The sequence below is a fragment of the Arvicanthis niloticus genome, chromosome 26 (genome assembly GCF_011762505.2).
Source record: "Arvicanthis niloticus isolate mArvNil1 chromosome 26, mArvNil1.pat.X, whole genome shotgun sequence".
Lineage (NCBI taxonomy): Eukaryota > Metazoa > Chordata > Mammalia > Rodentia > Muridae > Arvicanthis > Arvicanthis niloticus.
In genome coordinates this window covers 2,307,708-2,322,983 of record NC_133434.1, presented here as the reverse complement: position 1 = coordinate 2,322,983, position 15,276 = coordinate 2,307,708, and the positions used below count along the sequence as shown (strand labels likewise).

The following is a 15,276-nucleotide window of genomic DNA, read 5'->3' as shown; positions in this document are numbered from 1 at the left end:
TGAGTCTGAATTGTTATTCTGGGGAACTTGGGGCTGGGAGAAAAACAGATGGATACAATGTCGCCAGCCTAGAATTCTTTTATAAGATACATTCACTGGTTTGTTTGTTTGTTTCTAAAGCTTTGTAGGACAGTTTCTGAATTTTTCATTTGGAAAATACAATCACCATATTTATAAAAGAGGTATGTTTGAACTATGGTGAAAGAATGAGGACTCTTCAATGTGATCACCCTACCCTCAGACAGGGATGTCCCCTAAATAAAAGACGTTTTGAACGTGGATTTCATTTAACCTCTTGAGTATCAGTACAGTCCATGTAGAATAGCACTCTGGGAAACCCACCCTTGACCCCGAGCATATTCCTATGTGTCCCAAAGCCTGCAGCTCTCAGAACAGGTTAGTGGGCAATTATTACCCCTACCTTCTTCACAGTATAAGGTGCTTCCTAGTATCCTGTCCACATGGACCCCAAATAAGGTAATTCTTTTGGGCATCCTCCATACTTCCTCCTTGTCGGGAGGAACCTTGACATAACCCTGACCCTAAACATAGCCAAGCCTAGGTTATATTTAGTTAAAACTATAAGTAGACTAGCCCTCCCATGCCTGCCCTCCTCCAGGTAGGCCAGCAGGGTGGTGAGCAAAGAAGGATTACTCAGGAGAGGGCCAATAAGCCAGTGCTGGAGGGACTTCCAAAGCCCACACGGCCTAGCCAGAATAGCATAACAGGAAAGAACACTTCCTTGGTCATATGAAAGGGTCCCACACACCACCCATGTAAGTACCCGGAAGCTAAACCCCTCCCACACAAAAGCCAGACAGCTTCCAAAAGTGTTGTTTCTTTACCTCCTGGCTATGACATCACATCCTTCATTACAGTCTCTAGAGGAGCTGACCTTACAAGCCAGAATACTCTGTGCCCTGCTTATGATAGATTGGCCCTGGGGCAGAGAACGTGAGTTCTTCATCAATGAGCCATTACCTGAGAACTGCAGAGCTATAACTGTGGCTGATGATGTTTCATGGATGCCTCTAGTAGAAATGACCACAGAGTGCTGATAGGACCTTTAGGTCAAAAGGTGGAAACTCAGCTACCTGGTGATCTTTCAGGACCAGAAAATACTTGATTTTGAAAGATGTCTATTAAGATAATATGCTAAATGGAACCCTTGGGGATGGAAACACCGTCTCACTTTTTAAAGTGATGTTTTACAAGTAAGTCAAGCCAGCTCAGACCAGTCTGGGCATGTAGCATGATCTGCCATCAAATGTGAGGCTGTTCTGGACCAGCATTCTTGACTGAAGGATAGCCAACTTTAAGAGCTGTATATTCTTGCTCTGGAGCTGTTGGGACAGTGTAGAAACTTAGCTATATACCTGGCCTCTTCCAACTAAGTGACTGTAGCACTTCCCAAAATTTGACAGCCAATTATGTCTCTAGACGTCATGTGATATCTCCTTAAGAGGAGTCACTCTCTCTAAAACTAAAAACCTTCAACAAGTCTATGATTCTTGGATTTTATATTCACATAAAACATAGATAACTCATAATAGAACTCCTCCACGAGGTCCAAAGCTGAATCCCTGGCTTCTGCATGTCTCCAGGGGCAAGAAGAAATGCATAGAGGCTGGGTGGGTAAGAAAAGGAAGCAGGGAAGAGATCATCACTCACCGCCACTGCAGGATGAGGTGCAGAGAATGTGGAGGGGCTGCCCACGGTGGGATCCACACAGTAGCTCATTCTGTTCTCCACACCTGCACAGGAGAAAACATTGGCTGAGACCCTGACTGCACACGGATATGGGGACATAAACCCCCAAACATATCCAATCTTAGACCTAGGAGACTTCCCAGCAACCAACCATCCTGTTCACTTCTTTATGAGGCAGAGAAGTAAACAGAATTCAAAAAGGTGGATAGCCTAAACCAGGGACATGGTGGGATAGACCCTAGCCACAGATCGTGTCTGTGTGCTGCAGACACTGCAGACAGTGACAGGGTCTAAACCTTTTACAGGGCAAAGACCCTGTCTATCTTGTGTGTCATTTTAAATAAGATTTCTATCCATGCTTTACATTTCCCCAACCCCACCCAGACCTGTCACCAGTAAGAATTCCATATGGAGTAAATGAATTATTGGTAAAATAATATATAAAGACTGTATTAGAGAAAGAAGAAAGGAAAAAGTCTTCCATGAAGAACCCCCAGCCCCAGGCCCAGAGATAGACAGACTGTCTCTAAAACAGACTGACAAATTCATCTCACATCAAGAGAAAGGCTCAAAAACGGTCCTTGTTGAAAGCTATTATCTCCGTTGGAAGTCTGAATGGGAAGAATGTTCCTGGAACGTTCTGACTTAGAGGGATTTTCCAGCAAGCTACTGGTCACCGAGAAAATCGTTGATATAGCAAACATTTCTGTTGCGTTGAGTGCTCTCCAGAGTGCAAAAGTTCACACACTTTCATAAATTCAATACTACACATAAAAATATGCCTCTCTTGAGTGATTGAGAAGATTACATTCCTAGGCCTATCGTTCAGAGGCCAAATTCCTCTATTGTTAGGAAGTGACTTTTCACCACCCCCTGCCCGCTCCCCCTCCCTTGCTTCTTCAGTTGCCACCCGTCCTTCCCTCTTCATTCCCATGTATAATTCGCATCAATCATCCTATTTCAAGAGAACATAACAAGTACAGAGATTGGTTTTATGTTCAATTTGCAGTCCCAGTTCCCTATGTTGGTAATGCCTGACAGTCAATGCCATCCATCGCCAGGTTCACAGGGCTGTATTCACAGGATAGGTTAAACAGGCTGGGCAATACACAGTCCTATTCACTAAGGGCCTCATCGGCTGAGTTGCAGCATCATCTGGGTGAGAAATCTGAGCTTTGAAAGCAGAACGTATCCTACAGCTGTGTGGGGTTTTGTTTTGAAGTACTTTACCTTATTAACATGTCTTTCCTCCTCAAAGTACAATGTAGTCTAAATAACATTAACTACAAACAACAACAACAAAATGGTTAAAAATCAGTTAACTAAGATTTCTAGGTAGCTAGGCTATGCTAGTTAAGACTTCATCTTGTTCCTGCTGCTATCAGTGAAGCTAAGAGTGTAGAAACCAAATGTGAGAGCTCCACAGTGGTAATGTTGAATGCCTAAGAAAGGTCAAGAATGGCCATCCAAGAACATTGGCACCACCGATTGCCTGTCCAATGACTTTGCTAAAATTACTGTGCTGCTCCATCACTCAGACTTTGAGCTGGACACTGAGCACAGACTTGAAATTAGATCTAAACAACATGGACCAACATGGGGGCCCGTCCCAACCAGGTGTTGTAGATATGGTATCCAGTTGCTCAAGGGCCCCTCCATCTCTGAAGCACTCTCCGTTACCGATTTTTGGTTTTGATTTCATCTGGAAACTAAGTTTAAAGGTCTTAACAAATCACTCCCAAAATGTACTGATATACACAAGGATGAGACTTCCAAGCTGCATTCAATACTCTACCCTGAAAATGGCTTCCCATGACGAGAGTACCTGAGGAAAAGCTGGCCAGCCCCCAGGGTCCTGCAGGATGGTTTGTACCTTTATACTGGAAATGTCCAGGCAGATGGGAATGCTACTTTCTGGGACCCATTCGACCTTCTGGTTTCCCCCCAAAACCCAGCAGAGATCCCATGGTCCCTACTGGCCTGTCTTCTATCTTACAACCACACAGCAGGCTTTATTCAAAATCTATTTATTACTTCAACAATTAATCTGCTCCTTCTATGTATGAAGCAATGTGCTGGACCCTTGAGACACACTAGTAAACAAAACACAGATTCCTGACCTTCTGGCCTTTGGCTTCGAACAGACTCAGAAAAAGAAAGCTGAGAAAGACAGTCTATGGCTTCAGCGGTGGAGAAGAGAGATTCATTCACATGTAACTGTATCATATTGTGATCAGTAGTTTGCCAAAAAATATAGAAAACTTAAGCAGCAGTTGGGTCTGTGGGGCACAGGGAATAGGAAATCGTGGAAGTTTGAAGAGGGAGGTTTAACCACATGGTCCTATGAATCATTTGGACTCCCCCAGCAGCAAAGGACCTTCACCCTTCTGCATGTGCAGTTCACATATACATCTGCAAGAGAGAGAACTTTGTGAATTGGCAGCGTCGTGCTGGAGCCCAGCTCAAAGACAACAAGAGTTTCTGTCTGCCAGCCAGACAACACTCCCCTTCATAGCAACACACTTGGAAAAAGGTCCAGTGGAAACATGTTTTCTCTTCCAGTTGATGGAGGGAGGGAGGAAACCTCTGGCCGAACATCTGGTGCATTCTGTGCTGGACCAAACGATCCACAGTATGAATGACACTTCCCTAGGGGAAAAGCCCTTTGCCCAGGGAGGAAACTGAAAAGAGGGAGTTGCCAGGGATCTCAAGGGCTCTCATCACAGGAAATAACTCTGGGACAGAAACGGATTGCTGCTTTATTATTATTATTATAATATATATTTTTTTGGAGAAAGAAAAAAAGAACCTGCCCCTTTTCCAACTTGCAGATTGTGACATAGAACAGCTGCTGGAGATCTAACCCTTTCTGAAGATGCAAAAGGGTGTGTGTGTGTGTGTGTGTGTGTGTGTGTGTGTGTGTGTGTGTTCTTTCTCCCCTTGACGCTTTGGCCAACAAGAACTCCCTCCCACGTGACTACTTGAACATCAGCTGGACCTGAACATCTTGTCTTGGCTTTGCACATGTGTATTACCTAAATAGAAAACAACTGTCTGATTTTAAGCCTTCCTCTCTAGTTGAGAAGCAGCCCTGAGACCTGTCTCCGTGTAGAAAGGAGGGGAACATGTGGGAACACTAAATCACTCCTAGCTAAGTTCCCTTCTCCTGAGTGGAACCAGCACTGCCCAATAAGCAGAATGGGTGCTTCCAAAACGAGGCTGCTAACCTCAGATCCCCCACCTTCTATACTCCCTGCGTGTCCACAGGCCACAGAGACCTGCTGGATCCACAACCTTCCGCTCAGCTTCTCCCTCCCCTGCCCTACTTTGGTTAAAATGATCTTGGAAATGCCCTCTGTCCTTAGTTTACCCCAAGAACTGGGAGCCCTGTGTCTCCTGAAGGCTTTAGGCTGATGTCAGACCCCAGTTCCCGCCCCCCACTCCACCCCCGCCTCTGACTCTCTTCACCCCAGCAGGGGCTAGCTACCCCTCTCCAAAAATCTCCAACGTCTTATCTGCCTATTGTTTGCACGTTATCACACCGTCCTACCAACATCTGTTCCTATTTATCTCTCCCACTCCATCCTCAACTAACTGGAAGGTAGGTGCTCTGCCTTTCTCACTTCGCATGACAGAAACTCGATGTTTTTAAATCTGTGGGTGGGTGAATGGATAAACAATCCTCCTAAGACTATGTATGGAAGAGATGGATCAGTTGGGAGTGCGTTTGTTTTACAAAATCGGAGGCTCTGCATAGATTGCAGGTCTGGATAACGATCACTTGAAATGAGCGTGCTCCAAGTCCATTATCTAAGCAGAAATTGTTTCGCCAAGTTCGCGGCAGTTTCAAGTTTCAAGTCGCCTTATCTATCAAACCTTTTCCCACTGCACCATACAAGCAGGCACGCCAGGCACTTGGGTCATTTTTTTTCCCTTTCGAGCCCTACCTCTCTAGAAATCAAGCTCCCCATGCAGGATTTAATGCATCCCTCCACCTCACCTCCCTGGGTTCCGGCTGAGTCTTACCACGTGACTGATATGCAAATACCTGCTGAGGATTAGCTTCTAAGTTAGAAAACCTGCACACTGTCTTTGGCTCCTGTTAGGCCCTTTGGTTGAGGAGGAGAAAGTCTACGATGCACTGTCAGCTGGGCCCAGGAAGATCCGACACTACAGCTTCATCCTTTCTTTCCCCGAGTCTCTCTACCTTTTTCATCCTGGACCTTGAGGACCAAGTAAGATATTGATATCAGTTTAAAAAAAAAAAGTCAACAGTCTGGCCTATGGATATGTCCCATATCCAATATAACTCTTGAAAACTAGTTTTCTATTCACTTCTAGAAAGTGTTTGTCTTTGTAAAGTATATGACGACTTCAAGTTCCACCTGGTCCAGGGCCTTGTAACTCTGCCAGGACCTGCCAGCCCCACACCCTTCTCAGCAAAGCAAAGATTAGCAAGCCAACAGGGATGTGTGAGGTCAAAGCAACAGAAGAATAGGGACCCTGGTGAGATAAGCCTTGATCTGAGCAGAATCCAGTCCACACAGCTCTGTCCTGCTTGATCTCATCTGTAGGTAATGAGACATCCTTCAAGGGCTTTAAATTTGAAATGATTAGCTCTTAGATGAAATCTATGCCCTTAGCCAAATACCCCAGCAAACCACTCTTGATTTTTCCCCCAGTTCCTCTAGCACTTACAATCCTAGCACCAAAAAAAGACTGAGGCAGAAACATAGTGAGTTCACGGCCAGCCTGGGCTACAGAGTGAACTCCTATTTCAAAGTAAATAAATGAACACTCTCTCCAGATGCTTAACATAGTAGCATGCATTTGTTACAAATGTTTTTAAAACCCTCATACTCTGAAATTATTTTTCTCTTTAAAAAAAAAAAACAAACTCTTGAAATTGGTGACTTCTTTTCACTTAAAAGTAGTTTTCTGAATGCCAGCAAACAGTTTGATTTTTGAAAATGGGGCTTTAAACTTTGTCTTTTGTTGTCCATTGTTTATATTTAGTTTATATTTAGAAACCAACTGTTGCCGCCGTTGTGTTTGCTTAATGAGATGGTTCGTTTCAACTTTTTTTAGTCCTGGTATTTTCTTCATCAACTAATAAATATCTAGATGTGGGAGAAAATAATTCAGAAAAGCTTCAAATGGTTATAAAAAAATTTCCTGCAATCCTACTATTCACAGATAATCTTGTCTTCACGATATAGTCTTAATATGCTATTTTATACTCTGCTTTTTTCATTGATATTTGACATAAGGCAATAAGTATTTTTTCTATGTCCCTGAGTATTATTCTCTCTTAAGACTGTAAATTCATACAAATATTCTGTGTTTCATGACATAAACCCAGCCAACATTATATTGCTATTGCCATTTTTTTTTTTAAAGATGGAGTCTTTTTGTATACAGCCCAGGCTGGCCCGGACTTCCCTATGTACCCCAGACTAGCTAATATTGACAAAGAAAATAAGTCTGTACATGTTCAAAGTTGATATCCTGAATATTCTCAATGTTTGGCTGTTTGGATGGAAACAGGTTGTGTGACTATACCATCCACATATGTCCTGAGCTGCGTGGCCACCTGATTTTCATTTTGTGAACGACACTAAAGTCCAACAAAGTATGATACTCTGCTGTCATCTCCCCTAGAGTCACAAGTTGCCTGAGAGAGACTATGTCTTTTTAAATGGTGCATTCCAATCATGCAACCTGCATTTGTTGACTGGGTAAAGGAACATGTCAGAGCATATTCAAAAGGACGGAGATCTCTTTAGGATAAAACTATCTCATCACCTAATGGAGAGGGTGTCCACTTGCAACAGTGAGGTCCTTAAATACAACAGAGAAGAGGTTGGGATATACATATATGACTACAGATAACATTGTACTTATCTCTAGTCTAATTAATGTACCACACTATTTCATCTGTCTTCCTCTATTATATCTTAATTCCCACACAGGGTCCATGGCATTTCTCTACTTTTTTTTTTTTTTTTTTTTTTTTTTTTTTTTTTTTTTGTAGATATCTTCTTGAACTGTTAGCGCAATGAAAGCTACCATGGCCAGTTTTCTAAAACCTCAAATTTAAGAGAACTCATATTAAATAATAGAACATCCTGGGGGTAGGGGGAGGCAGAGGTTCTCAACCTACATGTCATGACAGGGATGACCTAAGACCATTGAAAAACACAGATCATAACAGGAGCAAAATTACAGTTACAAAGTAGCAACTCAAATAATTTATGGTTGGAAGCCACCATAACATGAGGAGCTGTATTCAAGGGTGGCAGGGTTGGGAGGGTTGAGCACCATTGAGAGACAGACTGAAAGTGTGTGGTTAGAGCTGAGGGAAGTCTTTTTGCCTCAAACCCAAGATTGAGTGACCCTCGTTTTCTTCATTAAGAATTGCAGAGTCACTATAGTGACTACCCTTTCCTACTTTAAATGGTGGCTTTGACCAATAAAGACAATGTTCTGAATTATGTGTGCCGCCCTCTCCTTCTCCATTTTCAAGAGTCAACTACTCTTTCACAAAGCTCAGAGACAGCGGGCTCTTTCTCTCTCTCTCTCTCTCTCTCTCTCTCTCTCTCTCTCTCTCTCTCTCCCCCCCCCATGGTACTGGAAACAATCACTAACCCTCTCTAAAACAAAATGACTCACACTCATCTATTCTTCTGCCTCTGAATTTTCTAACTAAGCTGGGCATTGTCGAGACCTATATGAATGCATATAACTAATCTTTCTTATAATACTAAAATGGACTCATGCCATTATGACTTTATAAATGTATATACTTTTGCCCTTCAGAGAGACATTGCTCACTAATGTCTTCTATAGAGGACTTAAAAAGTGGTTAAGGGGGCTAGAAAGATGGCTCTGTAGTTAAGAGTTAATACACCGCTCACAGAGTGGCTAAGGTCAGTTCTTAGCACCCATACTAGGTACCTCCCAATGTCCTATAACTCATCCCTGAGGTATCTGATCCTTCATTGGACTCTGCAGGCACCTGCCCTACCGCCCAGCCACATAGTCAGCATATAATTTAAAAATAATTTTGTAATGGTGGTTTTACTCTAGTCCACTATGGAGCTAGGAAATAAGGAGAGCTTCATAGATGATTTTTGGATCCCATCCTGGATAGAAGCCCCGCTGTCGTAATGAATTATCGACGGCAGACAAAAAAGGTTCTGCTGAGCTCAGATAGCCTCCACATTCCATTAGGCCAGTGACAACTGTAGTCTCTGAAACACATCAGAAACTAGCAATCCACTCTCCGTAGTCACTCAGCTTGTATGTAGGAGCATGTCATAAGAACGGTGGCCCTTGATAATAAGAACATTGCACTGACAGTATTGTTCTTCAATCCCGTGTGTAACCATGAAAAGCAACAGATGAGCACACTTGACCATTGGATGCGATCCAGCCCTGTGGCCAAGGTAGGCGATGGCAATCGAATAAGATTATTTTATATTTCAGACCTGGAAATGAAAAAGAAGAATCTGGAAGAACGATGTTAAGTATTCCTTTCTTCTCTGCCACGGATGTATTCAAGGTCAGGGTTAAACATATCCTTGGCCTAGCCAAACCCAAAGAAGAATTATAAGACAAAAATGTCAACTTTCACACAATGCTTGCTGCTAAAAGGAATTCTCCAAGAGCCTGGAATCTTAAATAATTTCTTTTCGATCCATGGTGTGGCCTACATTTATAATCTAGAATTTATATTGAGTCCTTGTGTCTCAGAAGATCTCAACAAAACAGAAAGGTCCTAGAAAGTACGGGAACTGGGTCGTTTTAAACGTATGCCTCTAAAACAGAATTAAAAGACACCAGCCGACATGGATCTCTCAAATCTGGCAAGCAACTTCTGGGACTATGTCTAATTGTGATTTTCATGGTGGGGTTTCATTTGTTTTATTGCCCAAATTCTAAGGTTCCAGTTTCCCAGTGTAATGCTAAACAGCTTGCTGGCATTCTGCAACTAAAAGGGGTTTTGCAGAGTCAATGAATTTTTGACTCAGGAAAAAAAAAAATTAATCAAATCAGCTCATTTTTTATTTCAATAAGCCAAGGCCCAAGAGCTGAGGTACCAAGAAGAGCTTCGGAGTTGCTGATTGTACGTGGGCGTGGCTCACCTTCCTGAGTGTGCAATTCATTGTCTAGAATTTCTTAGCTTCACAGTCTTAGTTTTCTTCAGCCATAAAATGAAGACAAGGATACTAACCTTTTGAGGATTGCTGGGGAGGCATGGACAAATTATAAGTATTTGGCTATTTTATCAACAGTACCTGGCATGTACTGTTAGTAGTAAAGATGGATGTTAGTGTTACTATTACATTAGTATTATTTTTACAGCTCCAGGTAGCCGAGGTTACCTATTTAAGAATGAGATGTGGTGGTGCTTGTCTTTAATCTCAGGATGCAGAGGCAGACAGATAGATCTCTGTGAGTTCCAGGCAACCCAGCAATACATAGTGAGATCTTGTCTAAAGAGGGAGAAAGGGGGGGGGGGGCAGAGGTAGAGGCAGGGACAGAGACAAAGGAGAGAAGTGAGCTGCATTGAGATCTACCCCGTGGTCTAAATCTTCACCTCTTTTTCTTAAAACTGACATTAAAATCATCAAAAAAAAAAATCCCTTTCATAATCATAAGCTGAATGTCCTTATAGAATTTTCACAAGACAGCAGCATGGTTTTCAGTGAATACTATGCATCCTGTACCATTGATATGCATTCACCCAAGAAGCAGCATATTCTTACAGGTCCCACAGAGCTCCTGCAAAGACTGCAGCTGCAGTCACATAAGCCAGGAACTACTGTACATTTCTGAATTGAATACATATTCATACATATGTATATACTGTGTATATACATGTGTATATATACATGTGTGTATATATATATATACATATACACACACACTGGCATATATGCACATGTGCATGTATTTGTATGTATACATGCCAGGCACATATATATGTATATATGCCAGAATATATATTTGTGTGTATATATACATATACATGTATGTATATGTTTATATATGTATATATATAATCAGAATATGTATATATGTATATGTGCCAGAATGTGTATGTATACATGTATGTGTATGTTTACATGTATGTGTGCATATATATATATATATATATATATATATATGTCAGATTAGGTGTATGTGTATATATATATATGTACATGTATATTCGCCTTTTGTAGACTAACACATAGCAACTGGCTATAATACAGTCAAGTCAGTAGGCTGCTCTGGAAAGCATTGCAAGAGTTCATATTTGTCTGGGACTTCAATTTTTATAGCTGTTGTTGCCTTTGATTTGAGACAGTGCCACCCAATGAAGTGCACATGAATCTGAATCCCCCAGTTCTAGTTACAAAGCAACACCAGGCCACTAAGACAACTATGTCAGGACAAGGCTAAAAGTCTAAAGACCTCACCCAGGAATATACTGGACTCACCAGATTACACTTAGGAAAACTTTTACTAAGATGGGAACTTAAGAAGCAGAGTCACCTGGGAAATAGAAGCAAATACTTCTGCCTAAGGCTGAACAGAACTCTGTGTATCTTAAGTCCCTGGCACACCTGGCCAAAAACACATGTACAGCTCAAGAGAGGCTCTGAGTCTCCCATGCCAAAGCATGGCCAAGACTTCTGTTTTCCCCAAGAAATATGGCTAGTCCTTTGTCCTTTTATAAATTTAAGGAACTGAGGCTCTCAGGATCCTTCAAGGCCAGGAATTCCAGGGCAAGGAGTGTAGGGAGACCTTCGGACAAGGGAGGAAGAGACTGATAGTGGGTCTTGCTACACCCATAGGAGTCATCTAAGGCTCACCCAGAAGCACCAAAAGATGACTTTAAAGATTGACTTGTCCCGATTTTTAAAATACTCAAAAGCCTTCGAGATATTTCTGCAAATGTTTGTGCTCCTAAAATTATTTTTAAATAAGAAGCAAAAAAGAAAAAGCAAACCTTATTTCTTCCATGAATGGTAGACTCCTGACATTAGTACTTGAAATCCCCTGCTTTACTCAGATCAAGAAGTGCTGACCCAGTTTTCCCTGGAGTTTCTGGACCCACATCTACATTATGGATACATCAAATTCACCATCTTCTGCTCTAAGAAGAAAAAATATTACCTCAAGCATCCTTTCCTCTCCCCCTCTCTGCTCAAGATACAGTTTTGTTTTGTGTCACTTGAACTCAGAAAATATTCATAGACTGTATTAAAATTGTTTTGCATTTTATTTCCAGCCTTCTTCCCTGCAGCATATTGTTTTCTAAAATAAATTATGCAAAATTTAAAATGTGTATGCATATGTTGGTTTGCTCCTCACTAAACAAGGCTGGGGACAAAGTTAGAATCTGGACTTCATAACCACATCAGGATGGTTTACTCACTTAGACGATCCAGACATGCAGTTTTTCTCCAGAGTCAGTATCTTCTTAGCAATGAATTACTTAAAAATTCATCTTTAGAAAGTAGGCCCTCTCCACATTATCCTCCCAGAAACCTAGCAAAATCCAGGCTGCTTCTGTGTATCTTAGAGTTTGGGCTTCCTAGTATTAAGTCAGGAGCCCAGTACTCACACTCTCTTGGTTTGGGTTAGGTCTCACCAAGAGCTCACCCTATTGATTTAAATAAAGTGCCCCTTGCAGAACACCTCTCAGAACATGCTGAGTGACTACTCAGAAAGTTAAGTTGCTCTCCTCTCTTAGGGGGGTGACAAGTTTCTAAGAGTTAACCGGGTTAAAAGGGGCTGTAAGGCTATACCCTCTGTAGAGTTAAGGGGACCAAGGAGGCTCTCCATGTCTAAGTTTTCCCAGGATTAAAGGAACAAGAGTTGTTGTAAATGTCATTAAATTGCTGCCTCGCATATTAATGTCACTCAGATACTAAATGCTTTAAGTTTCCCGTGAAGAAGAACCAGGGAGGAAAGATAGGGAGGGAGGGAGGGAGAGAGGGAGGGAGGGAGGGAGCCCCAACTTCTGGCATATACTCCTCTCTTCTGCTCTGCGATGTCGCTGAGGAATTAGAATACACAATGAGAAAAGGGTCATTGTCATGGGGGCTGTGTCTCTGTCCACCAATAAATAAAGTCACAAAGGCCACACATAAAAAGAAGACATGGAAGTACAGGGGTGATGGTCTTGAGAAAGTGTATTCTCTTCAACAAGAGAAGGGGGGAAAAAGAAGATGTAAGAATGAGTACATTTCATCATAGAAATGTATGAAACTGTCCATTAAAAACATCGTCAGGTTCAGCAGAATTGAAGTTAGGGGTGAGAAGTTTGCCAACACACTGAGGCTGTGTGGGACCATAGGCAGAAATCTCTATGCCCAGTTTCTGTCCTCACTACACTGTCCGCCTTAGCCCAGCTCTTCTGTAGGAACCTGTACCCACATATCCAATTTCTTATACTATTACTTCAGACTACTCTGGCCCTGTTGGCTCTTTTCTTTTACAAAGCGCTATACTACTTAATTATAGACGTTCCTCTTTGTAAACTAGGTGGGGCACAGAGAATCACCTGGATTTTAAAGGAAATAAAGTGCACAGTGTTCATTCAATAATCTCTCCTCAGTTACAAAGACAACCTCCCAGGGAATCCAAAGTTCATCTACATTCTTCTGTCCAAAATTCAGCTCTAGCCCTCTTAGCTTTTGAACTTCACCATCCCTGGGAATTTGAATAGGCAATTAGAGGCATTGGCTCTGTAGAGAATCCAAGGTCACAGACTGCCAGGTGCCAGGATTACTCCCATTTCTCCAGACTCCGCTGTAGCACCACCCAGCACCTCTGGTAACTAGCACCTGGGTGTAAGGTGCCTATGAGGCAAACAGCCCCTCAGTAATAAGACTGTGTGCCTCAAGTCCCCAGCAGTGGATCCAGGACGGAAGAGGCTTGCCGGCTGATGCCTGATGTTTGTTATTCCGCTACTGACTGCTAAGTATAGAAGTTGTCGATTTACAATTAAAAGCAGCGTGCTTCAAATATTAATATTAATAACTACAATGCCCGAACACATGAAAAGACCTTTTCATCTTCAAAGCACTTCTCACGAATTAACCCCTTACAGTTCTCTGGCCTGGGTTCCGGGACAGCAGGTAAATGAGAACCATAGAGGCCACCCAGCTGCCCCACAACGACCAAGCCTGCCAAACCAAAAGGTTTTTTGCTAGATAAAAAAAGGCGGTGAAACAATCCAGACCCCAGCTGATGAAAGAGTTAAAGTGTCGGCAATTTTACAAATCAAACGAAGTGTCCAGAGGTATGTTTCAGGATCTGGATTTCCTGTTGTTTCCCACCCAGTTCCATACAGCGATACAAAGTAGGAAGGAAAACGGCTTTGGGATGGAAAACAAAACAAAACAGAAGAGAACCTTACATCGGAATGTCATGATCTCGCCATCCAGCATCTTTGCACAGTTCACTCACAGAAAAGTCAACTTTGAATCCTTGCAGTAACAAGCCCCTACCCCTTGCAAAGGGGAATTGCTGCCCCCAACTCCAGCCTCCCCAGGGTAGCAGTACAGCTTTTGGGGAGAAAGCCCCTCTGACCTGGAGACACCCCCACAACCAACGACCCACAGAGCCTTACAAAGAATCGGTGGGCTCTTGCAGGACCTTAGTCGCAACATAGAAGAAACGACCCAATAGGCTGGCTTTTCAGAAGGTCTTGGCCGGTAGCAATTTCCCCTCTACGAAAGCAATTCATTAAGTTGCTGGTAAGAGGTGGGGCAGAGCAGATAGTAGACTTCACTAAGGATTAAAAAAAAGAAGAAGGAAGAAAATTTCTAAGGGAAACTACAGTTTTATTTCTCTGAAAGGATTCGCAAGAGGTATTCAGAATTGTAAAATGTCATTTGCTAGGATCTACAATGTGTGCTTTGGGGGTTGGGAGGGAGGTGACAAGAGTCTTGATTTTTAAGCTTATCTAATGAGAGCAGAAAATAGTTTTGAAAAATATTGTTAAGCAATGGGATACATGAATAGGCAAAGATACAAAAAAAAAAAAAAGAGAAGAGAAACAGCTGTATCCTGAAAGTTTCACAATTTACCCTTTAATTCATAAAATGTTGAAGGGGGGCTAGGAAAAGTGGAAAGAAAGTTTCCAGCAGAAACTCAGCCCTCACTTACTAATTTGTTGGAGAGGCGGGTGAGGAGTGGAGTGAGCTTCACGAAGGTCTGCTGCTCTTTCCAGCTACTACCTGCGGGAATCCTCGGCTCCCGGGCTAAAGAGGATGCAGAGACCATAATACTCCTAATAGAGCTGCCTTCTGAAATGGGGGGTGTGGTCAAGTTAGGGAACCAGAAGAGGCGGTATTCAGTCAACGTCTGGCACCAAGGCAGTGGTCACAAGCAGGCACTGGGATCTAAAGGAGTGCAGTCTGTGGCGCCAAATTACACCTGATTAGTTTTATCCTTCTAGTGATGCTTCAACTGAATATAACTGAGCAGGGGCAAAGTGCACAAGAGTGGTGAGCAGGTGTGTGTGTGTGTGTGTGTGTGTGTGTGTGTGTGTGTGTGTGTGGA

The 15,276-nt window shown here is 42.5% G+C and overlaps 1 protein-coding gene across 1 annotated transcript in view; it reads right to left on the bottom strand.

Annotated features, from left to right (window-relative positions):
- The window catches only part of Ets1 (ETS proto-oncogene 1, transcription factor), a 119,083-nt gene extending 104,068 nt beyond the window's left edge, over window positions 1-15,015 (bottom strand). The window contains exons 1-2 of the mRNA XM_076924601.1: window positions 14,881-15,015; window positions 1,672-1,754 (exon numbers count right to left, since the gene is read on the bottom strand). Coding sequence (XP_076780716.1) covers window positions 1,672-1,740 — 69 coding nt within the window. The 5' untranslated portion in view covers window positions 1,741-1,754; window positions 14,881-15,015. The remainder of the gene's footprint in view (window positions 1-1,671; window positions 1,755-14,880) is intronic.
- Window positions 15,016-15,276: the final 261 nt, after the last annotated feature.